Source organism: Corvus kubaryi, unplaced genomic scaffold, assembly GCF_017639235.1.
Source record: "Corvus kubaryi isolate FWS band 111438036 unplaced genomic scaffold, C.kubaryi_AGA036_p1.0 37334, whole genome shotgun sequence".
NCBI lineage: Eukaryota > Metazoa > Chordata > Aves > Passeriformes > Corvidae > Corvus > Corvus kubaryi.
This window is the reverse complement of record NW_024581108.1, coordinates 1329610-1356252: the sequence shown is the minus strand read 5'-3', so window position 1 is coordinate 1356252 and position 26643 is coordinate 1329610. Positions and strand designations below refer to the sequence as shown.

At 40.7% G+C, this 26643-nt stretch overlaps 1 protein-coding gene across 14 annotated transcripts in view; it reads right to left on the bottom strand.

Moving 5' to 3' along the window:
- Window positions 1-26643, bottom strand: part of DNM3 (dynamin 3) — a 173066-nt gene that overhangs the window by 39654 nt on the left and 106769 nt on the right. For 8 of the 14 annotated variants that reach the window (XM_042029792.1, XM_042029795.1, XM_042029782.1 and 5 more), the window contains 2 exons: window positions 15748-15859; window positions 11911-11922 (listed from right to left, as the gene is read on the bottom strand). The exons of 1 other annotated variant lie outside the window; for it this stretch is intronic. In XM_042029792.1, coding sequence (XP_041885726.1) covers window positions 11911-11922; window positions 15748-15859 — 124 coding nt within the window. The remainder of the gene's footprint in view (window positions 1-11910; window positions 11923-15747; window positions 15860-26643) is intronic. 5 more of the 14 variants (XM_042029794.1, XM_042029783.1, XM_042029788.1 and 2 more) reach the window with 1 other exon arrangement.

The window sequence follows — 26643 nt, the reverse complement described above, 5'->3', positions numbered from 1 at the left end:
TTGAGAACAAGAATATTTTATTTTCATTGCATTGAAACTGCTTTTCAGCCTCCACTGGGTAGAGCAGTGCAGCATTTGAGAGCCCTGGACAGTTAAATCGGAAGAACTCTGACTCTTATATGAACTATACGGCTCTCTTCCTTCCTCCCCCACAAGATCCTTGTCCATGTTCCAAACCATACTCCCCTGCCTTCGAGCTGGAAAGGGCTCTGCATCAGCTCTCACATTAAGCTGGGGAGTATATATGGAAGGAAAGAGTGAAGGTATTTGGATAGTGATCTCCAAAAACTCCCATGCACTCAGTGATCCACCCAAAGCTGCTTCTGCTGCTTAATGGAGCTGGAAAAAGAGGAAATATGGCCTTTGGAGAAGACTTCTCTTAAGCTACTGGGCAAGGAGACGATTGTTTGAGCACTTTCTTCATGTGGCTGGAGAAGCAGTGCATGTTCCACAGGTGTGTGCAGAGCAATTTAGGGAGCCTGGTCAGACTAGAGAAGCAGTGTAAGGAAACAATTCCTGCTTTTTGAAGTGTGATTTTCCCATTACTGTCTCCCAACTGCAGGATCAGTCCTCTGAGTTTTCACCTTGTGTGAAAAGAGCAGGCAGCTGAAAAGGTGGGTAAATAGCTGACTACAGATCTTGATGCTCCCGTGGACTGCTGGTTACAGCTTCCATGTAATGGAGGAGGGAAGGAAAAACTTTATGCAAGACCCTAAAATTAACATTTAAAGTGATGAAAGCAAGTTAGACTGGACTATCAGTACTAAGGACACTTGAGACAGTGACCACGTCAGAGATTAGTCTCATCTAACAGAAGGTTGCTTTAGGTTTATTGGAGGATCAAATTACACACTCGAGGATCTGCTACTCCAGCTAAAACTCCATATCCATCTAATGAACAGTTTTGGGGTGTTTATCAGAAGGGGAATGGTAAAAAGGGGTGAGAGGTGAACTCTTAAAAATATAATTTGTTTTCTGACTACCTTCCCTTCATAAGAAAAATCTGAAAGAAAAGTTCATCTTAAATTACAGGACAAGCTCTCTCAGCCCCAGGAATTCATCCTACATGTTGATTAATGACCGAACTACTAGAGCCCATTGAAAAATGGGCTAGGCTTCAACTGAAGATTGCCTGTAGCTAATAATGCAGTGGAATGAACATTTTCATTCCAGCTAAACCATTCCTGTTCCTGTAAAAATAAAGAAATCCAATCTTGGGTTATGAAAAAGACTCGTAGAATTCTGCATACTTCTTGGGTTAAAATAATGCCCTGCATCCTAACAAACCTGTAAATACAGAATATGTTACCTGTTAAGTCAAACATCCATGTAAGTACATACAGGTACACACAGGGTATAAATATTTGAGGTGAGGTCAGGGAACAGAAGAGAACCTGGTGACTGTAGCCTAGAATTTCCCATGTGCGGGCACATTACAGAGTTAGTAGATTTAACATAGCTCCTGTCTCAGGCTCAAAAATGTAAAATGTAATAAAAAAAACCCCACAAGGAAGTGTAGTGGGCTGTACAGCATCTGCCTGGTGAGGCAGCTGACACAAGCAGGACTTGCCTGGAGATCTCCTTGTGGTTCAGCCCCTGGCGCCATCAGCTGGGCTTGAACTCAAAAGCTGTGGAGGGAGGTAATTAAAAATGACTCTGCACCACTGTGCTGCAGCCACTGAGAGAGGGTGGGAAAGGATTCAGGCGTATGCAAGAGAAGGGATGTGTCTCTCCAGCTCTAGTGATTTCCATTATGGAAACACAGCACTTTACAGCTTTTAACATTTATGCCACTGAAGTCAACTATCAATGTTTTTTAAAATTGTGTTTTCATTTCAGCATACGAAATGCAAACTCCAGTTTGGGTAATGTCAACAGCACGTTCCCCCTAAGCCGCAAGGAAGGTACACAGTTGAAAAGGCAGCACAAGGTAGAAAGCTGAGAAGTGGAATTACAGTGATTGCCACCAGCACGTCCGCTGGCCAGAACAGTGATTTTCAAGACTATGGAACTCAGAGAGAGTGTGGGGGAAGGCCAGGACGTTCAAACCATCCTGTTGGCTGCAGGAACAACTATTAAAAGAAATTAAGAGGAAAGTCAGACCCCAGAAAGAGCACAAGACACTGTGTTCCAACTCCAACCAGCTGAAGGAAAGTTTATATAAAAACAATCACTTCGTTAATGACTCATAAGGAAAGAATCCCCAAGCTTTCTTCAGGGAAACCCCAGTAAATAACATGTCTAAAAACACATGAAGATGGTGCTGTCTGTTCTGTTACACTATTCAGTCCGCATGATAAAACCTTTGGCAGAAGAACGACCTACTGAGCACAGATCCTTTTGGGAAGCCCAAAAACCAGTAAGAACTGCTGTGGCTGCTTCCTAAGTCTGCCTCATATTCCAGCTCTTGTGTGACACGTCTAATGCAAACTGGGAGAAAGTGGGAAAAAAATGCTTTCTGTTACAGCACTGGAGAGTGCTCCTCTGTTGACTATATGCAGGTGCACTCTCAAGATAAATAAATGCCTGAATTTCGATGCCTTCTGCATTTTTAAAACGAAATGTTACGGATTCAAATATCCTGCCACACTACATCCAAAGACACAGAGTGAAAAGGTCGATGCATGCATGGCCTCTCTGGAACATGTTATCAGACACTCAGCAGGCTGGGCAAGGAATAGTTCTCGGTCCAAAGAAGGGACGGATATGCTTTGCAATTTATAACTTCTTTGGCTACGGAGAGGTTTTTTCCTTTTATTTTCTTTCTTCTCTCTCTTTTTTTTATTAGCACATTTTGGAAGTATGTTATATGTTTTTAAGCATATCTTCCAGCAAGAGACTTTAAACGCAGTAAATTCATAAAAATATGAGAAATTACAGTGGTTTCCCAACAAATGACCAGATCTGAACACAGTGATGCCTGAACTTGGACTGACTAAAAAACTCTCCTGCTGGAGGTTCCAGGTAGGAATATTAACAAAAACATTCTGTGTCAAGCAGAGATTATGTTCTGTAGCAAAATCACGTAGTGTTTGCAGATATCCAAGAGGACTGAGTGGGAACCTGGGAGCAACTTCTTAGCAATTTTATCTCGCTCTCTGATGAGTTTTTAGCCTAAGTGTGAACATGGACATTTTATTTTTCACTGGAAACCTCCCCTGCCTAAAGTTATCCCTTTACATACTGAATAGAACATGTTTTAGCTTATGCTGTTCCCCATATTCTCAGCTGCTGTAGAGCCATGGCAGGCTCCAGAAACTTTCCAGGATATAGCCAGAAACTTGTCAAGAAAAAACCGGAAGGTTGAAAGCATTGAACAGTCATTCCCAAGGGGCTGAGAAGTTACCATAGTAAAGCAGTGTTTTTACCAAAATGCTCAGCAACAAAAGCAGTAGCATCACCAATATTTGAACTGTAATTTTCCATTGTCGGGTTGAATTTGGAAGGAATGGGGCATTGTGACAATCTTTCAGGTATTTGTGACTATACCTTAGTGCTCTTGTCTATATGATGAAACATGTTTTATAAAAAGTTATGAAACATCATTCTAAAGGCCACCAATACTGAAGAAGCACGGGCAGCTGCAAATAAGATATAAGGAACTCCTTTAAAAAGGGAGCATCTTTTAGGCCAAGTAAACCATTCCAATGTCCCAAATGGAAGATTCAACTAAAAGGAGCATAGACAGGAAGACTTTTCCCGAAAACCCGGCAATGCATGAGAGAGGAACAGGTCACACTGAGAGCCTCACTAGAGAAAAGATGTGTATTTAAGTACTCCACCGGAAATTTGAGTTCCCTTGCTTTATTGCCCAAAGACAATAACCTAAGAACCTGGCACTTCCAGGGACCCACTGTCAATGAAGAGAGAGTGAAGTAGTTTTCAGCTGAGAGATCCAAACTTGGAAGGAATAATCATAGATTATTCCAAACACAGACTCCTAAAAACGCAATTCCCCAGTGCGAACCCATCAGAAAAGACCAGAATTTTGATGGGAAAATGTTGATGGTTGTATATGCTAAAGGAGGCCCATCCAGTGTCCCTGAACAAAGACACTAACCAGGGTTCTTGGAAAATACACACCCACTCAGTCTTGGGTACAGTCCTTTGAAACAAAAGGAGGCAGAACTTCATATGCATTCTTCATAAGGATTACTGATGTTTCATCACTTGAACAACTGACCCAATACATGCTCTTGAGCAATTTTCAATCATACTCTAAGCTGAGGTGGTTCTACCATGTAAGGATGGACTCAAATGAACAAGTGTCAAATTTCAGAGAAGAATTGAAGAGGATCTGGGAAATAATCACAACAGGAGGATTCATCCCCTTTATATTTAAAAGACAGGCTCTGAAAGAAATTACTGCATACTCAAAAGATGTTGGGGTGAGGTATTTTTAAAGAATAAATGTCCTTTGCTAGTCAGACCAGTGCCTGAACAGGTAGTTTGCCCCAAAACCCTATTTCTAGAAGTATTCAGTGGCTAGTGACAAACCTTTAATAAACAACACTGTCCTGCAATAATTCATTGATTCTTTCATGTCATTCTTGGACTGCCAGGAACCATGTTCTTACTCGCAGTTTGTAAAATGGGATCCTAGTCTGCAACTGCAACTTCAGGACAAATAGTATCTATTCACAATATTAAAACCAGCTGCTGGAAAGGCATCATGCTGGGGCTTACAAAAGAAACTGTACAAAGATGATGGAACTCAATAAAAGAAATAGGACATTGGGCAGAAATCACAGCCCAATCAGACAAAGCCAGGATTGGTTCTACGAAAGGAGACCTTTTATTTTAGCAGAACACTAATCAGACTGCAAAAAGCACTGAAAAAACCCAAACAGGCCCCTAAGTCATGCAACACTAAGAACAACACACCCACTCACAACAGCTGAAATTCTCGCTCTCTGGAAGTGATGCCATTGCCTTCACCATGCCCATCTTCCAGCCTGTCCATGACCCAGACTGGCTGAAATTAAACCACTTCTGAGCATACACATTCACCCATGACATTAAGAGGCATTTTCTGCAGAGCAGTGTATAACAAAGAGGAAACTGATATTTTCAAACTATAAAGACAACTGAAGGTGAAGTTTCCTAAAGCAAGAGCCTTGATTTTCACCACACCAAGGGCAACACAAGTGGTGTTAAGGACTGCAGACAATGCTGCATTTTGTTCTCATGACACAGACCATGACCTGTGTCAAAGCCCTCAGCTGAGGAACAGCAAGGAACTCTGCCCATAGAACTCCTTGGTGCACAGAGCTGGCATGAACACATCTCTTGAGTGTTTTGCAGCCACATCTTGGGCCACAGGTGATCTGAAAGAGAAGTTGAGCTTTTTGAGGATACCTGCCCTGTATGCAGCTGCAAAACTGGATAAAAGCTAAGCTAAGCAGAGCTAAGGTCAATCCTTAGGAGAGCTAAGCACAATCTCACAGTACTTCTGAGAATTTGCTGTCTGAATCAGCCAGATAACCTTTAATAACTATAATTTAGAAATACGGTACAGCAGTTGTTTCCAGACCATGGTCACGAACGACTACATACTTGTACACAGTGCCAGCAAAACACGGTTAGGGACAGCTGGCCTGTGACTGGAAAGGCTCCTGTTCACTAGAAGGTTCTTGCTTCTACTGGAAGAATATCTAGATGTGAAAATCAAACAGTATTAAACCAAACTACAACTGAACACCAAATTACATTGCACAAGACTAATTTTTCTCATGGACTTTATCTTCCATGCTCCGGCTTGGTTTCTTTACTTGATTTCCCTAAATGCCCTTAGGTTTGCTGCCACCCAGTTTAGAAACCCCAGCTGTTGAATAGGTCAAGACAATATGGTGCTACAAATGCAACCAGAAAGTTTGAGTATCTGCTACTAAAGGGTCTGACAGGGGCCTGACACTGTGTGTTACAGCTCTTGGTAATTTTGTACCCACCCACCAATGAGCTCATACCTACCTTAATAATGTGACATGTTATTTGAACTTAGTAGCACATACAATGGCACATAATTCTCTCTTTTAATTATAAATAACGCGCTTAGAGAAGAGGAAGAGCAGAAGTTGAGTTTCAAAGAGAAGAATATAAAGGAAACAGAGTGAGATCACTTGTTTCTCTGCTGCAGAACAGGGGCTTCAGAAACAAAGGTATGAAAGTCACCAAAAAAACTGCATTGATCAGACACCTCAACATGTCCATAGACAGCTCTTCCCTGTGGGAAATCACCATTCTCCAAAACTGGCACACTTGATATATCAAGTGTCATACACCAAACAGAGAAGAACAGGGAAGACATCAGTCGAAGGCCACAATGGAGCTGGGAAACAGGAGCCGAGGTGTGACCACAGAACAGGAACACATGGCATCATGGAAGGAGAATTATGTAAGTGGAGAATGCAGCTCCAGAATGGAGGAATTTATACCCATAACATGGGCCTTGATTCTGACTCAGCACATGGAAAATAATTATAAACCTATCTCCATAAAAAAGATAGGTAGAGAAGGTTAAGGAAACCCAGGATGTGTCAGAGTAGACACTGCGTATCTTCATTTTCGTCCAAAACAGAGTCAGGGAAAGCAACATTCAGTTTCTCCTGATCTTGTTTCCCCTTCTAAATGAGAAAAAAAAGAGTATCTGGCTGTTCACCAGCTGCCCTCCACCCTCACATCCAAAGACGACATTTCCTGTTACACTGTACATGCTATGGAAGAGTGAGCCTGGTGACATTTTTGGCAGAAAAAAAAAAAGTTTCAAATTTTTATTTACTCCTAATTACTATTAGGCCAAGTGGGTGATCTCGTATGCTAAAGGAGCAACCTGCCCTTCCTGACTACAACTATTCCAAGACCTGGAGACTCAGGGACTCCAGCTGCAGGGATCAGCCTGGGCTCCAAAGGACCTTTGTGGTTGAGGCTGGTGCAGCACAGCCCAGAAGCATTTCCCTCTCTGCCAGCCCACTCTCAGTGCTCATTGACCACATCTGGGAAAGCATCCTAAGAGGCTGGCCACCTTCACTGCCTTCCCCAGGGCACTGAATGTCCAGAATGGGGCTAACATTCATGCTCCATGACCTGAAACTTCACAGCCAGAGAGCTTTCACCTTTCTGCAGAGTTTAATCAAAATCCCTCATCAGAGAGGAAATGGTGCAAAAACTAGCTGCCCCATAAAAAATGAAGAATTTAAAAATATTTTCAATATGCAGATCCTTGCCAAAAGCACAGTAAAGAGCCCACCATAAATACATAACAGAAATAAAAAATGTTTGCTCGTTTCTAAATTTCCTGGAGTTTGCTTAATGTCAGCAGCCCCAGTTAAGAGCAGAAACGTAAAACCCTGTGACAGCTATTGAACCTCCGACCCCGATCAGCAGCTTCACCAGGACTGGTTTTGAAATCATTCAGTCCGTCAGCCTGCATCTTACACTCAGTGCAACTGATGCAATCCTGTGAATCTCTTCTCCCTGTACATTTTTAACTCTCTTGTGCCAGCAGTTATTTGACTCTTACAGGAATATGAACCAGGGCTGCCCTGTTTCTTGGGGAACATTTGGGGAACAAGGTTTCATCTAGTTTTTGTTTGAAGTAGTACATATTTAGGAGAAGCAGAAGATAGCTTTCACCTGAAATGTGTTTTCATATCCTTGAAGCAGTGAGGCAGTGAGAAAGGGACTGGAAAACAGCCTGCCATTTCCTTTCCTCCCTGTCTTTTGGACTGCTTTTGACCCGGCGTGTGTGCGCATGCACCCTCACCCCCTTGGGCTGCTCTTTTACACCGGGACTTCCTTGTAAAATCCAATTCATCCAATCCAATGACTGAAACACTGTCTATAAAATTATGGCATTTTTCCACTTGAAAAAAAATAAATTAACACTTAATTTTAAAGTTATTTTTAAACCTACTTGGCTTTAAGCCACCTTTAGTCACAACTGAAGTGAATTCTTCTTTTCCTAGAATTCAATGCCTTCCTTTTCTAAAATATACTAGCTTAAAAAAGTAAACTCAGTAAATGCAGAGTTTACACTTCTGACTACACTGTTTTGCCCTCTGACATATCAGCAGTTTGCTTTTCAACAAACCCAAACAAGTCTTTACTTTTTCTACTTTAGGGACTTGTCCCGAGCAGGGACTTGAGCAATCCCAGAGCAGAACCACTCACTTCCAGTCTGAATCTGGCTGGGGCACTTGCAGAGCATCACCACAGCCAGTAACAGAGTTATGTCTGGGAGGAAACTGAAGCCCCTTCAGAAACATGGCCAGACTCGAAAAGAAAGCACCAGAGCTTTATTCCAGTGCAAGACACCTACGGCTTCTGGCACTACATCTGCATTTACACGGCAATAGCCAAGCACAAAACACATGAACTGTTGTCATATATGGAGGGAGAATGAGTATCCTGACTTCACTATGTTCCCATTTTCCAGGACTGTCTCAAGAGACAGGAGGACATCTGGACTCCTTAATGAAGTAGCTGATCTGGAATCTGGGCTTAGTAACACTAACTCCCCTTTAAATAAAAATTAAAAAAAAAAAAAAAGGGGAGAGAAAAGAAAGGCTTTAATTTAAGCCATTAATATGTCACCAAGAAGTATTTTAAGGACCAACAGGCAAACTGGCCTGACAGGAAGAGTATTTTCCTTTCCTTTTCAAAAGGGATTCTATTTTTCCTAAGAGAAAATTCAAACTAAATTACACTGACTTTATATTCAGTGACTATTTGCATGTGCAGCATTATCTGAACTGTGACAACTCCACTGAGATGTGGATATGGAGTTTATATACTTCAGTTCTACACATTCTGTAAAGGGTATCAGCAAGCAGAGCAAAGCAAAACAATTAAAGGCAAGAAATATGTAGTCACTATCTGCAAAAAGTAATTTGAAGAGATTTGGGTTTTCCAAGTCAAAGTCTCTCAAGTCTGAGCTCAGCATTGGAGTGTTTGGTACTTTGAATCAAGGAGAAATTATTGGTTAACTCAGAGCTTAATAATGACAAAGGAGAGGTGACTTTTTATATTAAGAAGTGGCACTTCAAGGTTTTGAGGTTTTTCTCTTGCTGCTGTTTTATTGAATGAGTGCCTAGGGATTCAGAATCAAAATTTCCTAAGGACCCAGCATCTATCTAATATTTTAACTTGGTCAGAAGCATATGGAGATGGACTCTGTGAGAATGGTTCAGGTTTTGACGTTGTTCTTAAACAGCAGCATCTGGAGGGCTGTTTCCAGAGGATTTGTTTTTTAAATGGGGGTAAAGAAGATGCATAGGGTAAGCAGCAAATCCACAGCGGTGAATTAAGACAGTCAGAAACTCTCAGCTCCTCTGTCTTCAGCAGCTGGACTGAAGCTACAGCGCTCTGCACAACTCTGGACAATTCTGCACTCTTTCCCCATGCAAGGCTGTGGAGTTCAGTGTTAATATTAGCAAAATGCAGCTTGCCAACATGTGCTTGCTGAATGAGGTAGGTCTCCATTACCTCATTCTACACGACCCTTTTACAGATTTTATCCAACAAAGCTTTTGAAGATATATTTATCTTTAACCATGTGAGAAATCTCACTTACAGTAATGATTGTGCAACAATAAAAAGTAAAAATAAAAATGATTAGTAGTCCGCTGACGATTATAAACCCTCTTCACTTCCCTTCCTCCCCCTTTTTCTTAGGAACTCATTACTCCAATGTTTATTTTTACTTTTGTAAATCCAAGAGTGCAAAGCTAAAGGTAGTGGTATAAAGGCAGCCACAGTCTGAACGGATGGGTGAGTACAGCATCTTGACATCTGCACATATGACAGGATGCAGGGTATGAATGCCACACTGGGCAGCACTGGAGGAGGGTTACAGCTCTGGTAGCAACCCAGGAAATCTGTGCCAGGACAGTAAGGAGGGATTATGCAGCTTTTCAGCATAAAGTTGCATTAGAAGCTTTGAGACACTGTCATCATTCTTACTCTGCCATTCCTCTCCTCTCCCTGACCCCTTCTCACAAACTCTCTGGTCACCTCTCAGGTTTATCCATGTCATTTTCCAACTCCACTAGGTACAGAAATCTCAAGAAGACTGTGGGGTTTGACCTTCTGCAGGCAGCTGTAGGTTAGTTCTATCTGTCTAACTGGGATAATGTGATCTCCAGACTCCAGCAGGAATGACCTGCGTGAAAGAGAAGGGAGACACAGAGATGATATGAGAATCCTTACAAGGAACTGGGTCAAAGAGAAAGATTAGGATGGCTTCCTGGAGATTTCTTTTGGAGTTATCTTCTGGCTGGGAACCCAGGCCAGATGGAGAATGTTTTTGAACCTACAGCAAGAACTGTCCTTGGCTCAGAGTGAAAGAAGAGTTAAGAGCTCCCAAATCCTCACATCCCCCAGGCTTCTCTACCTGCTCATGGGTATGCTGCATAAAGCTGTCAGATACTTCTGGTCCTGACCTTCCTGGGGTGCCCCACAGCTCACAGCTCTGGAGAACAGAGCTGGTCCATGCAACTGCTAACCTCCAGACTCAGTTTGTGCCAGCCCCAAGAGCTCAGTGGTGTCCCATCTATCCCCATTTCCCTTAACAGAGCACCTACAGTCTAAGCTGTCTCCTCTGAGATCAGACCAGCATCCACTGCAGCAGCAAAGTGTTAAGTCAGCATGTCGTAAAGAAGCATTATAAACACTACCTTGACATTTTAGTGTACACAGTTAACATTTACATTTCACACCACCTCCTATGTAAAATCCCTCTCTCCATGCCATCAATACACCAATTCTCTTAAACCCTCCCCACCCAACACTAAGAGCACCTTTTCTCAGGCAGGCCAACAAAACACAATATTTTTGGTGCTTCTGAGCCTAGCAACTGTGGAGACAGGAGTGGTGAAAAACTGGTTAAAAATACAAAAATTACAAGCAGATAAAATTCCCCAACCTTCAAAGCCTTTAAAACCCACCTGGGTCTTTCTCAAATACCCCAGAAATGCTTCCAGCTCCCAAAGGGATGCTACAGGCAATATTTCAAAGACTACTTTCAATGTTTGCTGTGAAGCATCTTTTGATGCTTTAGGTTTATCTTCCTAAGGGTTAATATACCAAAACAGGAAAGAGGGGGGAAAAAAGGCACAAAAGCTGTATAACTCCTTTCTGAGGTATGACAAACTCTCTCTGCATCTTATTCCAAAGTGTGAGATGTACAATTTCCATTCTTAAGCTCAGTAAAAATGGCATTAAAAAGTACTAACCCTGGGAACTGCATGATTATTAGTTTATCAGATCAAAATCAGCAAAACTGTCTTTTTATGTGCTGCTTAGTTTCAAAAAAAACCCCTACCACGCATATTTCAGTTCTCCCTCTCCACACCCCACACCCTTCTGCTGCTGTCCAGCTGGAACACATCAAGGGTCTAGAAGCCAAGTCAAATGTTGACCCCACCCTCCTCCATCCATTTTAAGGCACCTTCAAAGCCAGTACACTGATCTAGTTCAGCTTAGCCAACAACGCCAGCAAATCTGTTATTTAAGACTTTAGTGCTGGGTTTTTATAACTGCCCATTAATACAAGCTTTGATGTATGGTCAAAAAATCCAGCTGTAATGAGTTTCATCAGGCTGTAGTAGCCTTTCCTCAGAAGGTCTTTATTACTATACCTTCATAATCTTTGGGCCCAATACTTTCATAGTAGCATTCTTACTGAATCTCCTTAAAAACAACTCAGCAACACTTAACAGTTCTCCTTCCCCAAAATTAAAACAGTCAGTAATAATTTTTCTCAAAGACACTTTTGCACCCCCAGTTTTAATCACATTTTGCTGTTAAGAGCATGCAAGCAATAGCTGTGTGAGCTGAAAGACAAACTAATTTTCATTACAAAGTCCTTCAGACAGGATACAAAAGGATTTTGTAAAAGGACAAACAACTTACTTTGTTGCTCCCCTTTGAAGGATGCAGCACAGAAGAAAGAGGGGGAAAAAAGAAATATTAGTTACATTTATTTTACATGCCTTCAGCCTAACTTGTACAGTTCTGGAAATGGCTCAAACCAAATGAGGAACTGACTCAGGGAACATTCACTGAATCCTGTAGTTAGACAGCTTCCAGGGGAACACAGGACATTCGCAAAGGACTTGAAACGTTCAGCAAAGCTGTTTTCCTCACTACATAAACATTCTGATCCTGCTTTCGCTTCCTTCAGCGTAAATCAAGAGCAGCTCCTGGGAAGCCAGTGGATACACATACAAGAGAGAAGAAAATGAGGCCTGAAGTGATCTAGGGATGGGATGGCAGCCAGAGGGATTTTCATGTGTTGGTAACACTGAACTTCCAGTACGCAAAGCAACCCACTAAACATGTCTGCTGAGCCTTCCATGACAGCCATTCCCTACAACTTGCCAGTGAATGGAAAGTTTCAAGATCCAAGGCTTTTTATAAAGCAAATATTGAACTTTTAGATTAGTAATAAAAATAATGAGGAGATGGCATTGGGGGACGTGGGGGGAGAAGGAATGGGTGGTGCTAGCAAGGTAAAGTGTGCAGAACAAGTTACGACAAACATCTGTGCTATTATTTTGGTTTAATTGTGAGTTTTGCCATGAGCTGGCATGAACAGTGTATATTATACAGTGGGAAGCCAGCCAAAATAAACACCAGCCTACAGTTGAGAAATACAGTCTGGAAAGGTTAGTCACAATGTTGTAGTCACTTTTTAACAAAAAAAGGAGGGTTTTGGATGCATCAGTCCAGAAAGCCAGCAGTAAAGTCAGCTGGTAAATGGATATCCCATTTCAAAGTGAACTGACCACAGTGTGATTTATATCAAGCAAGCTGACTTGCATATGGGTTGGAAAAATAAAAACACTGATTCATTGCTATCTGGGTGGCTGTCAAAGCCTATGTCCTGACAAAAGCAAATGGATTGCAGGAAGGAGGTGACTTGGCAAACTGCAAAGAATTTAGGGGCTCATAGAGCAATGCTGAGGGCTCATTGGACATAGTTCATGGGACAGTGAATATGTGAACATATTCACTCTGTGCATCCCCATGTATGGAGGGCCAGGGAAGACAAGCAAAATTAGCAAGGAAGTGGAGCAAGGGGGTGATATATGGCCTTTAAAATATTAATGAGATTTGCTTAGGCAAAAAGAAAAATTATAAATCTAGAACCTTGGACTTAGCTTACAGAATCAAATGAGCAGCAGAGACTCCATGTTAGTGGCAGCAAGTACTGAGCCCCACTACCACTGTAATCAAACAATTTTATGTAGCTCTACTAAAAAAAAAATCAACAGCAAAAGGAATATTCTTAGTTGAGAGATTTGCCCTTGGTGAGAATTCAGAACAGATCTCTTTAATCAGCGCCAGATTCCTACTTTTCCTGCCCCAGCTGAGGGCAGTGGCCGTGGGTGTTACCCCGGTGTCCTTGTGGGTGATCAGAGCTGCTCATGAAGGCATCGGCTGCACTCTCCCGTTCCCGGCTCACACACACTCTGGCAGCTGCAGGGAGCAGGCCAGCCCCCGCTGCAGTGCTCCAGCTTCACAGCACTATTTGTCTAGTTTTCATTTCTAAGCAGCAATTTTTCTACTGTTGGTGCCAAAGCCCTGGATACTCAGAGTGCCCAGCTGTGCCTCACGCATGAAAGAGAGCGAGAAGGTCGGCCTGGGAAGGGGCTAAGGCACCTCTTTGCCTTTTTAATTCTGGGATCACAAAGCTGGGGGGAAGCACTGAAGTAAACTCAAGCTGCTGCCATTTCCTGGCCGTCCCTCCTACTTAAAAACATGGCCTCTGAATCTTTAAAGGAGAATAAAAGACTGGCGGGTGTCTCTAAAACTATTTTAACTCTCTATAATTTCAGAGGAAGGTGTGAAACATGCACAGGATTTTAATGAAACGCTGCTCATTTTTATTTAGGATCCACTGGATCTTCCAAAGTACCTGGGGCCTTGGAGATTTTACTTTGCAAAATTCAGAACTCTTAACAGCAGACTCACAGCCCACATTTGGACCTCTAGTCCTTTAGGAATAAAGTTTTGGAGGCCTAGACTAGCGCTGAGCATCTTTCCGGAACAGCTTGATAAACTACTGCGCAAATTTCAAACTACAGGCACTTGGAACAATAATATTTACTCTTTTTATAATGTAAAGATAATTCCAGCTCAAAGGAGAACTGTATTTTGACTCCTTTCTACTTCTTTCAAGGAAGTCCCTCGTCTTGCATCTAAGACTCTTTTGACAGACCAACTTTAAACAAAATCAAGAATTCTTTGTAAACGTATTTTGAATACCAAGTATTTTTAGGGGGAAGGGACAGACAGGAAGACAGAAGAGAAGTTCAGAAATCCAACTAGTCTGTCTTGTTTAAGGATAAAGTACCAGATATACCAATATGATAAAACCGTCACAGAATACAAGATTAAACCAGAGGCATCAACAGCCTTTTGTAAAATCATCATTAAAACCTAAGCAAGAAAAAACCAAAGCAATACAGTACATTGGTCCTAGTAATTAATTAGGTAACTTCTCATAACAAATCCTCGTTAAGTGACTTCTGATATTCTTAGGAAGGAACGGATCTACTGCAACAGGCAACATACTGAAAAGTCACCAACATTGCTTTTTACTTTTTAAAGTCTCAGATACCTGGTAGGTCTCCTACTAAATGAATATTTGCACTATTCTCTAAAAAAACCATCATCATTATTATCATCACTGTTTATTTCTATAATAAATGGAGAATCCAGCAGCACAAGAATTTCTTATTTATCTTTTTATGGTAGCCTTGAAACTTTGTATGAAGAGAAGAAGCTGAGCTTGTTTGTGTGAATAGCTCCTGGAGGAGATGCAGACAGAATTGTACTGGAAGCCACGCAGGCATCGCAACCAGAAGGGAAGAAAAAGATGAAGAGAGAAGACAGCACAAGACCCTGGACTCAAGGAACCTGGCCTTCCCATGGAAAACAATCAGGGAGAAAAGCAAATTCATCAGAAGCAAAGCATCATTTCTCAGAGTGGATCTTCTGCTGAAGGAATCCAGCACTCACTGCAGACAGGTGAGCTGTGCCTTACAGAAACTTTCAAAAGCTCAAATGACAGGTATTTTTGCTAGTCAGCCTTCTCTTTGGATATATCTCCTCAAAGCTTTACTTGATGTAAAATATCAAGGTATCTAGGTCCAAAAGTATTAAATAGTAGCTGGACATATTTTGTTTCCCAACTTTCTGTCATTTCCAGTAAATTAATAGACGCTTTTTTATTGTATCCTGTTCAATTTGCTCCACATGATGATTAGCTGAGTAAAACTGCTTTTGGAAGGGTTTAGCATGTGTTTCATACACAAAAAATCATGCAGTGAATCAGTAAAATAAATATACATGATTGCCTGGAATGCTTCTGTCAGTTCTGCAATACAGAGCTTGAGGGAATAAACTCTTCAAAGCACATCTTTACCTTAAAAAACATTAATAGAAACAATGAAGCTCAGGAAACCCCAAATTGCTCAATGCTTTTACTACATGGATCCAATGAAAAACATGTTGGAAGGTTTGGTTTGTGGTTGCTTGGGTTTTTCTACATTGAGGTTTGACGCACAAATTGGTCTTAAAATATTTCATTATGAGTATTTCGAAATTACCACAGACTCGTACAATGAAAAGGCTGCTCTTTCTTGAGATATCTGCAGACACTGTGTTTTCCCAGATGATACAGTTGTTTTTTCTGACTCAAACAGAGCAGCTACTGGCAAACTAGTGAGCTGTTTAACTTACTGAGGATTTATCAGGATAGACACCGGCTCGTAGCAGAGATGCCTTCCAGCTATCCACCTCCTCTTGGGAGTCACAGGCTAGCTCAAGGAAACGGTAATCCTTGTAAACATTCCTAGAACAAAGAGCACCACATTGTAAAACTCGCATTTTACTACTCTGTATCATGCACACAGCATTTTAAATTAAAAATCCTTTGGGATCAAAAATTACTTGGTAATTGTTTTAGACAAGAGACTTTACGGGACAGGTGCTTGTTTAATAATTACATGGAGTACTTAAAAATATCTTAGAATGCTACAGCAGAGCTCTGGAAATAATAATCATCTAAAGGCACCGTGAAACTACTTAAAATCAATTTTCCTGCTTTTGGTAAAACAGAGCACTTTTAGAAAAAAAAGGACATTGTGATGCAGAGGACAAACACATAAGACATGCCAACATAACAGCACGGCTTGTGACAGATTGCTGCTGGAACCAGTAAATACCAAAATAATTACTGAAGCAACTCCTTCCCCTGTTAAGTCCTTTCAGTCCATTATATACTCTTTTTAGTTTTTAGACATCATCAGTAAAGTAGGAAAAAACCAGCAATGATAATCAGATATTTTTAAACAAACAAAACAAATCTCTGATGTCTGTCATCGTAATAAGAAAAGTGGGACATGTTTAAATAAAACATTTTACAGGTAGTTCACAGAACGAGATAAATACAAGGAATCACTTAGTGGAAGAAAAGAGAAAGGAGGAAAAGTAAGTCTATAGGAAGGGTACTTGTAAATTCTTCAATAAACAGAACAGATTTTCCCCTTACGGTTTAGCCATTAGTTTCTGAATTCAAATTCTATACATAGACCAGATCACTGTAACTTTGTCAGCCAACAGACTTTTTAGGAAAGGCCAAGAGCTTAGCTGAAAAAGGTTAGGAAACCACATTTTTCTGGATCTTAACAGTTGCACAAGGATCAATCTTCCATCTCAACCAGACTGCTTTCTTCCCTTTGCAAGCTATGGAGGAGGGGGGTTGATGGAGATGGCTTCACTCTCAAAGACAGCAATGACAAGGGGCCCTTTGGTTTCATTATGCAACTACAGAGGTCATTTCTACCACATATTTTGAGGGGGAAAAAAAAATTGAATACACTATAGAAGAGGAAATAAAGCTATTATTGTCACTGGCTAGACAAATTTCTTTAGCATTCAGGGACTGGTGGGATTTCACTGCTGGACTGGTGGGATTTCACCGCCACACTGCTGGAACACAACCGACTTGATGTAATTCCCACTCACAGAAGTGATTCGCTCCTACCAACAATGTTACCAGGCAGTTCATAGCATCGCTTTTTAGGGGCAGTCTCAGGAAGGAGGTTAAAAAAAGATAAAAAAAGTGTAATTGAACCTGAGCATGAAGCAGCCATGGCACCAAATCATTAAATTATCACCCATAAAACCACAGTATAGCAACCAGAGCACATCCACTCTGAAGAGAGTGAAATGAGGTATTTTTTAGCAGGCTCATAAGTTGCATTCAAAACTGCAAAGAATAAAGGACATACTCAGATTTATTTCCTTACAGTGGTGACTGAATTCTCACCAAATTCAAAGGCTAAATCTGAGCACACAGCACCAGGCTTGCACTACTCCCTTCAAAAACCCAGACTGGAGGTGCCACCAGAGCATTTCCTTCCCACAGAAACCAGCCCAAAAGGTCACGAAGAAGCACTAATGGGCCCAATCCCATAGTTTAGCCAAAGCCTTTGACAGTATGAACAACTGAAAGCTCTGTGGATTCTTTTATTGATTGAGAAATTTAAAATTAATCCTTTTTCTTCCCTGACTCCAAAAGGACTAATCCTGCCAAAAGGCAAATAACAGCCTGGATGACCTTATCAGATGCTGTTACTTTAAAACTGACCAAACACCTGAATTTTATTCTATCTGCAGTATTGTGGAACTCTAAGTCAACATTTACAGAACAAAACAAAGAAGTCAACTAAAAAAAAAAACAAACGACAAAAAAGAGAAGCATACTGAAATTGCCAGAGGAAAAAAATGCTTTAATTTATTGTTAGGAGAAGCTTTTACTGAGATAAGCTTTTCTGGCTAAGATAACGAAGCAGCTATAACTTTGAAGAAATAGGAAGCTGAAATGGTAAAAGGGTACTCTCAGAAAGATGACTAAAAATAACAATAGAGCAAATAAAGGCTGTAAAACATCATGATAGGGAAGTTCCAAAAACACTTATCTGCAAGAGCAAAACAAGACACCAGCTTGTGAAAACATTTTTTCAGGACTGTCATGTTATATATTACACTTTCTGGCATTTTGTGGCTTGCTACAACCAGCGGAGCTGTGTGAGCAGGGATTTCAGCCAACCACTTTGAACATGTGGGAGCTGACAGTCTCCACTCTATCTCTGTGTCAGGACTTTTCCTGGGGCTAGGGACACCTCATGGCCCAGCAGCTGATGTCTCCCAATCTCCAAGGCCTTTCTTTCTCCCTGCAGGATTTGAGAGTTCCATTTTAGTGTAGCTCATTCTACTCCACCACCACTGCCAAAGACACAGCACATGTGAGGAACTGAAGGATGCACCCTGAGACAGAGCTCATAGGAATGTTACAGTAGCGCAGGTAAGGGATGCTTGCCTCCCCAGCTCGCTTCCTTGCTACTAGACTTCCCCTGCCTTTCTTTCTCCCAGAAAGGCTGAGAAGCATAGGAACTTTTCAAAGGAAAAAAAAAAGCCGAAGTAACTTCTGAAAAGAGTGTGTCCTTTTTCTGTTACCAGTGGAATCTTAAAAAACATATTAACATGTTTTACTCATTAGGAATCCACTGGCGTCTCATGGAAAGCTGTAAAAATGTTCTTGAAAACAATTCAGATTTTTTGTCTTCTCTCTTCCACTTCTTAAAATTGCTGAAGACATCAGCACGGAAACAGTTACTACTCAAGCCTCACCTACCTACTCCATATGGAATACTGTGAAGTCATGTTCTCACTGTCATCTCTATAGCAGCTAAATGAGAAGTTAGACATCAAAGACAATGACAGAATACAGGATACCAGGAAAGATGAACTCTCAACAATAGGAATCTTGCTGATATTCAGGCATCTGTAAATCTAAGGGACTGTAGAAACAAGACAGATACAGTAAATGGGAACATGCCTAGAAGTACCATTTGCAAGTAGTATTTCTCTTGAATATTTAACATTTCTTAAGTGTGAACACATAAACGAGGAAATTGCCAAGCTATATGCATATACCATGTCTACCTACTCTACTTCCTCCTGTAGTCTCATCACTGTAATTTAGTATCATGCATAATACATGAAAATATAACTGTAGTGGCATTACTAGAAATCAACATAATACTGCTTTTTTTTCCAGAATGAAAAATACAAAAGGCGGCTACCATTTGTTATCTGCAGATTTTATTATACTCTAGATAAATAAACCTCAACTTGGAACTGCATTCCACTAAAAATACAACATAATTGCTTGTGGGGATGAACAGACAATTGGACTAAAAGCATAATTTCCAATTCTGGAATGGTTCCACACTCAGGTCATGCCTTCTCTAGGCCAGGCCCATTACCTGAAAGTCCAGCAGACACCCAGCTGTGACTTTGCTTACCCTAGAACTTCTTCACTTTATTTTTACTTTCATTTCCTGATTCCTTTCCCCCGTATATTTCAGGGCCTAATACAGAAATGTCCATGGGTGTTTCTTTAACTCCTCCCATCACAAAAGAATCCTAACAGGATGGGGTTAAGGTATTTGTAAGTGTCCAAGAGGAAACTGAGAAATGCCAGGTAAGTTTGAAGACTGACCCAGCGGTGAGTTACTGCGATTTCCCTTTTACCCACCCTGAAGCCTGGGCTGTTAGCACTGCATAGGGAAGGCTTGACTGCCTATAAACCAGCAGATCTCTACAGTCCAGGAGCAGGGAGTGAATAACACACACCTGAAAATCCCACAGAAAGAACATCACTTGTAACATCAGTGCGTTTCCCTCTATGGTGGCTGCACACCAGAATGTGCTGAGCACACGCCACTGCTGCATATCAAGATTTATTGTATCTCTTGCAATTTCTTAATACTAAGATAAGGTTAAATATTTATTTCCAGCAAACCTGGAAAGATTTTAAGGGCAACTGCTGCAGGCACATTACAAACCCAGTTAACATGTGTGCGTATTTATTAATGCATACTCACATATAACCATGTGCATAGAGAGCTTTAAGATTGAGTTGGATCTGGATTTCAGCAGACAAAGATATACTGGATATGCATGACATTTCTTTTTATAGAGAGAAAATAAAACTAAGATTAATCAAAAATGCATTTATTCTTGCCAATACGGGAGGAGACAGAACAACCACTACACAACAAGAATACAAGTGGCATTTTTTAGAATTGGGCCTATAAGCTACTTTAATCCTCCCAACAACACAAACCCACATTTAACTTCAACAGTTGCACTGACAAGTGAAGCTACTCACAGACTGAAAGATAAAGGAATATCTTCTTTTACAGGGATTTCAAACAGCTTATCTCAAATGATTTTTTTGTAAACATCACATCTCTATTAGCATGGAAGCAGAATTGAAATGAACATTAGAAATTTAGAACCCAATGCAAATTGGCCCCATTTTATTCCATGAAAAATACGAAAGATTCAGTTCTTAGGTATTTCTTACTTGATTGAAATTGAAAACATACAGAATATAGGTTTAATGAATAGCCACCTAAAATGAAAAGGGGAGAAAATAACAGAATCCAGATATTCCGGCTATTGGGAAAGGCAGTCTTGGATGAAATTGTATGTTCTCTACCTATTTAACCTGCAACTCCACTATGCACACTCTGCTTATTCAAATTTAGTCTTAGTCTGTGATTTTGGACACCTGTAACTGCACAATGGCTGGTTTGAGCATATGCACTTCTTTTTTTTTTTTTTTTTTCCCAAATAAGAAAGCTCTACCAGAAGCTCTGCAAATCGTATATTTTGAAGAAACAAAAATGGCCATCTGCTCTGAGTTAACAGCAATGACTAACATTTTCTATCAAGGCATACCATTTCAGATCACTCCAATGTGAATGCTAATTAAAATTAATTACACGTCTCTCAAGATTTTTTTTCTTAATATCCAGAAAAGCCAAGGAGACAATCTCTGAGACAATGTAATGAAATAATAACACTTAAGGATTTTGCCTATCTCATCTGAGTGCTCTCCCAAAAGCATAAGGATCTTTTCAAGAACACACACCCAAAACACACACAAACCCCCACAATTTTAAGGTGAAAATGAACCGAAGATATGCTGCTCAGAGTATAGGCCAGCCTTGGCAACGAAGTATCTTGAGTCCTATATGTAACCCAGAACAGAAATGCAGCCAAAACTAACGCTACATGGGCCAAAATCCACAGTAGTAACAGTGACTGCCACTAAAATATTCCGTAAGTCCCTGGAGGAGAAGGTTTGATGCCTTTCGTGGTGAGGGATGGAAGCCTGTTTTGGAATCTGCCTCAGGGCCACACAGACGCAAAAGCTGCCCCCAGCTGTCAGCCCCTCACTGGGCACAGAGGGAACACGGCTCCGGCTCCAGTCCTGCCCTTCCCTGGATGGGACAGAGGGACCCAGACTGTGCTGGGTCACGGTCAGCAAGGCCAGGAGAAGCTGTGCTGCAGCTCACTCAGGTTTACCATGCATGGCTTAGCCCATGCTTACAACACCCGTGTGTCTGGCAGGCACTTATGTTTCAGATCCCATACAATCACTTAGGGAATTTTCTTCAGGTACAGTGTAACTTTCATATTCAATGTATGGGTTTGGCACTGTGGTTTCCTTCACCCAAAAGTCCCTTTTTACTCTGGAATACCAGTTTTAAACCTCAATACCAGCACCATACTAGGATGTCATGCAAAGAATATTTGCCAATAATGACAAAAAAGAATATATTCCAGAAACAAAACCAGCCAACCTCTTTCTTTTTTTTTCTTTTCTTTTTTTTTTTTTTTTAAGGGAAAGCAGTTGTCAATAAAGGCTAGCTATTCCTTTGGTTTGTATATTTTTCCTGTTCTTAAATATTGTACTCTCCAGCATTTTAGGAGTTTGTTTAGAAATGTTAGCAGCTTTTTTTCTGGATTAAATTTGTAGGGCTTTTTAATTAAACAGATTCTCTTTCTTCCATTTCAAACAGAGAAGGCTCTGAATAGCTTACAGTTCAGCTCTTCCTGGGGCTTGGCTTTCTGAGTAATTCAAAAACAGTAACTAAACATACATCTCATTTTAGGCTTTCTCCTTTAGCCTGGCTTCTATCCAACACCTCCTCTGACCCGGTCTCCTTTCACTAGTTCCCTTTATTTTGGCTCTTACCCAATTTCCCTTATATACGGACAGCAGTTAACCAGTTGCTGCCCACGGCAAGAAATTCAGTACTTAAAGCTCTAGTACATTTGGAGTGCCAGAAAAACCTTTTGCTCCATCCCCTTCTAGAGCAACACACAGCCAACAATACATATCCAAAATATGTAGTGATACCTTTCACTGTGTAGACACAGTGTACTTTCCTGGGTCCTACTAGACAACACAGCTCCCTGTGCAATATGATTCCTGACAGACAGAGTGTACTCAGGAGTCAGTAGCTAAAATTCCTCATCTGGCAGTTCTATTTTCAGTCCTATTGTGCGCCCTCAAAATGGCCTTTTGCTTGCTCTCCTCTGGACATTCATCTGTTTGTCAGATTAAAGATCTGTTTTTACAAGCCTGCCCCAGACAGTCAGCCCTGGAGCAGGGATGGCAGGTTGTGTCCCACTGCTTCATGATTACTGAGAGGCATTTGGCTCTCAGGAACCTACTCTTGTGAAAGCAAAAGGAACAGCTCTGTGCTTCGTTCTTGCTCCTCATACCCCTCTATCATAGAGAACCACAGAGGTGAGGAAAGAAACACCGTAACTCGATTTCATCTGAGTCCTGGTTGGGCAGGAAAGTAAAAGACAAGGAGAACTGGTGGCATCTTCCTCTGCAAAGAAGGCAGAATTTCACACACTGGTTCTGCTTCTTTGGCTCCAAGGAAAGGAATGAGTCTGAAAGGAACAGAGAAACACTGCTGATCAAGGACTCTCCACTAGGTAACCCTTCCTCACTCCGTGGCTGCTACTCCCAATACTGGTATGGAAGGCTTGAAAATTCACCAACTCAACAAACACTTCAGCCTACTACCATTTATAACCCGCAAAACCTGTACCTGGTAGAATCTCTACTCCTTTAAAAGAGAATTCGTCTCTCCAGAGCTGGAGAAGAGGTGGAAAGGAAGCTTTTTCTCTGCTTGTAGCAAACGAAGACAGTTTTTTTTACTCATCATCATTTCTTTAATTAAAAGGGAAGTAGTATATAAATGGAGTTGTAATACAGTAATGCATCAATTTATTGACCAGCAAATCAGGAAAAAGGTGCAATTACACTACTGCAAAGGCAAGAGATTACTGCAGAACAACAGACATTCTGTCAAAATAGTGCCACGTGGATCCTGTAGTCAACAGGGCGAGATCATGAGAACTAATAACTGCTTGCCCATCTTAGGGGAGACGGAGAAGTGGGACTATTGCACAGATCCTTAAGGGAGACATATTTAAGACTGCTGTTCTTGTCCCAGGCTACAGTACTTGTTTAACAGAAAAAGCACCAGTAAGTGAGTAATTTTTACAAGAAATAAATGGAGACTAAATCAAGTGTTTGGAATGAAATCCTGTAAGGAAAGGAAACTTTCTGGGATGGACAGAATTTGTTTTCTTTGTTCTTGAGCTCTAAACAAGAGTCTTACACACTCAGCAATGAGAATATGACAGGTTAATCTACTGAATGTGAGCAGAGATGCTGACAAAATCCTCTCTCCTTCGTGCTTAGCTCTGCCTGAGAAAGTCAATCAGCGGCTACATCTACACAACTTCACAGTTAAGTTCTACAGCAGTACTGCAAACATTCTTTTTTTTCCCTATAGCATAATTATTTTAAAATACTCAATATATTTGATCTCTTTTTCCAGTCTAAAAAAAACCAGACTTGCCACAAGTTTCCTGTGGAGGAGAGAAGACGGTTAACACAAAATAGCACTCACTTGACAGCTTTAGGTTTAGATGCACACTGCTTGACCCTACAGCTCAAGTTCAGTTGCTTAAAGGCAGACTCATGTAGATGGATGCAGCCAAAAACGATCCAGGAATCACAGGGCACTCACTTGAATTTATTTTAGTATCTAGTACTCCTAAGGTAAGTAAACTAGAGGAGTCCATTGCAAAGGTCTTCCATAGTGTCTATAAATTAAGTAGATGGCCCATTCAAAAACTTTAAATATATTACTTACTTTGCTGAAAAACAAACCTAACCTCTCTGTTCTTTAAGAAATACTGTAACTATTTCAGGCAAAGTTTTCCTCTTCCCACCCTCACCTATTTTTGTTGTTGTTGTTGATTTTTTAAGATTTAATTAGAAAGTAACATGAAAAAAATTTAATTATTTCACAACACAGCCTTTCCATAAACACACAATTACGTTCATTTCATGAGAATTTATCTTCACTGTGAAATCAATCGTCACAGTCTCCATTTACTCTACATTACCAAGCCACATTTGATTCCTGTCAGAGAACTGTTGACTTCTGCAGTAAATCAAAATGACAGACACTGTTAGTTTCCTTCTCCATCTATCCCCAAGTCTCAGCTAACTCAAGATGGTTTTTCCTTCTATCCAGTGAAATGAGTATTTTCCTGGTCACTATATTTCAGAGCTGGAAAGGTTTTCATAAATGGAAAAAATGCAGTGCATAATCCAGGAAACTATTGAAATGTACAGTATCAGAAACATATGGCTGGAGCAAATACCTATGCAGTGAGGGGCTGGGAATGAAAAAGAGAACAAGCTTATTAAAATTCTTCTCCTAAAAGGATTTTGCTTGAAAATTAAAATTATTTAATTGAACATTAACAAAGATTTCATAGTCAAGGAAAAAAAATGCTGCCGATTACAGGGGGAGGAAAAAAGAGATACAGAATAATCTCCGTGCTATCATGGAAGCTGGAACAGATGATTGTGCCTTTGTTCTTTAACGATCTACATCTTAAATAGCAAAATGGTTCCATAACCAGAACCCTCAGTGGGCAGACTTCGAAAGCTGATTTCTTTCTCAGTTGCTAAGGTTTTTTTAATTAAAAAAAGCAACCATTCCACCACCCCCCAACAAAAACCAACCAAACAAACAAAAAAACAAACAAAAAAACCAAAAAAAAACCCAAAAAAGCCAACCAGAAACAAAGTTAATTTTTTACATGACCTTTGAAAAGCAAGCCATACTCACACACACACTAGAAACCAGGATTCAACAGATTACCACAAAGTAAAATAATAATAAGACTCCTTATTTCAATGTATCTTTATCAATTCCCTGTTTCAGTTTCCTTAAGAATGTGGGAGAGGGGACAGAGTCCCCAGCCATATCACTCTACTCGAGAACCAATATTCCTGGTTTTGCTGACATATCTATGAATTCAGGATTCAGTGGAAAGTGATACTAATCTTGTTTTGATCAATTTGTGCAAGGCGGCAGATTTTTAGAAATACCAAAAATCAGCTGTTTTACAGTAACAGAGAAACTGCTGTTTTAATTAGAATTCAATAAATATTTCTTCAAAAACAACTTCTGCCTCCCTTAAAACTGGAAGACTGACTCCATGATCTGCCTCTCCCAAGGCAAAGGTATTTTGTGGTCTTAATGCTGTGCTGTCATGTCTTAACATGCCCATGTGGATATAAGGATGTTTTTAGAGCAGCTTGCAGAGGCTGCAGCGTCTAGTCAAAGCCCAAAGAGGCAGGGCTAATTACAGACATGGCAAACATTTTAGACATCTGATTTTGAAATCCTTGATGTCTAGTATGGATGAAGATCAAGTAAAAATGTGAATGTCCAGCTATACATCACCCAAATAAATCCCAAAGTTGCCAATGGAAATGCTTCTCTTGGATTTTCACAGCAGTTTGATGATTACTATTTATGATGATGATGATATTCAAAGCCATTAGTCAAACCAAAGGAGAAACAATGAGCTAAAATTAACAAATTTCTCATGGAAGTAACCTAATATGTACAGCTGATATCAAGCCACCAGGACAAAGTTACTTTTCTTGATAGGTGTACACACAACACTGGGATGATCCACACATAACTACAGCAGAATCATCAGAATTAACACTCATTTCCAGCAGCCAAAGATCATTTATGTTTTTAAGAACATGAAAAGCTTTTCAAAGCTTTCTTCTGTTTTCCAGAAATGCAACTGGTCAAGCATTTGAAACATTATTCCCAGCTAGCATGTGTGTGACATACTTTCAAAGGGCTTCTCCTGGCAGACCAGGTCCCCTTGCAGGCTGGCTGAGGTGTCAGCAGACACAGGCAAAGCCTTCCTGGGGTAGTTCAGAATGAGACTGACATTGTGTCCTCGCATTGCTGCGGTCAGCAGAAACTTGACAGCCCAGAAATCCCGTGCTTAGCTTTTGCTTTGCAGGAGGGAGGGGCATTCCTTGCTTCTGAAAGTTCTGGCCACTATTTCTGGCCAGTTTGGGAGCAATGACAGCTGGCTGTGTAGAGAGCCACATCCAGCCGTCGACATCTTGAATATCTGAAGGTAATGCCAAGCTTTGGTGATATGAAGGAGAAGTGGGTGTGAAGGAATTTAGCAGAAGAGGGAAACAAGGATATCTATCCATGTTACCCCTGCAATTCAATTTACTTATTTGCCTGAAAAAAACTTACAGAAATTGCCCCTTATATGCTAAAATGCAATTCCACTGAGACAGCTACAAATGATGCCTTTTCCTGGTCTTAAAATCAAGAGCCATAC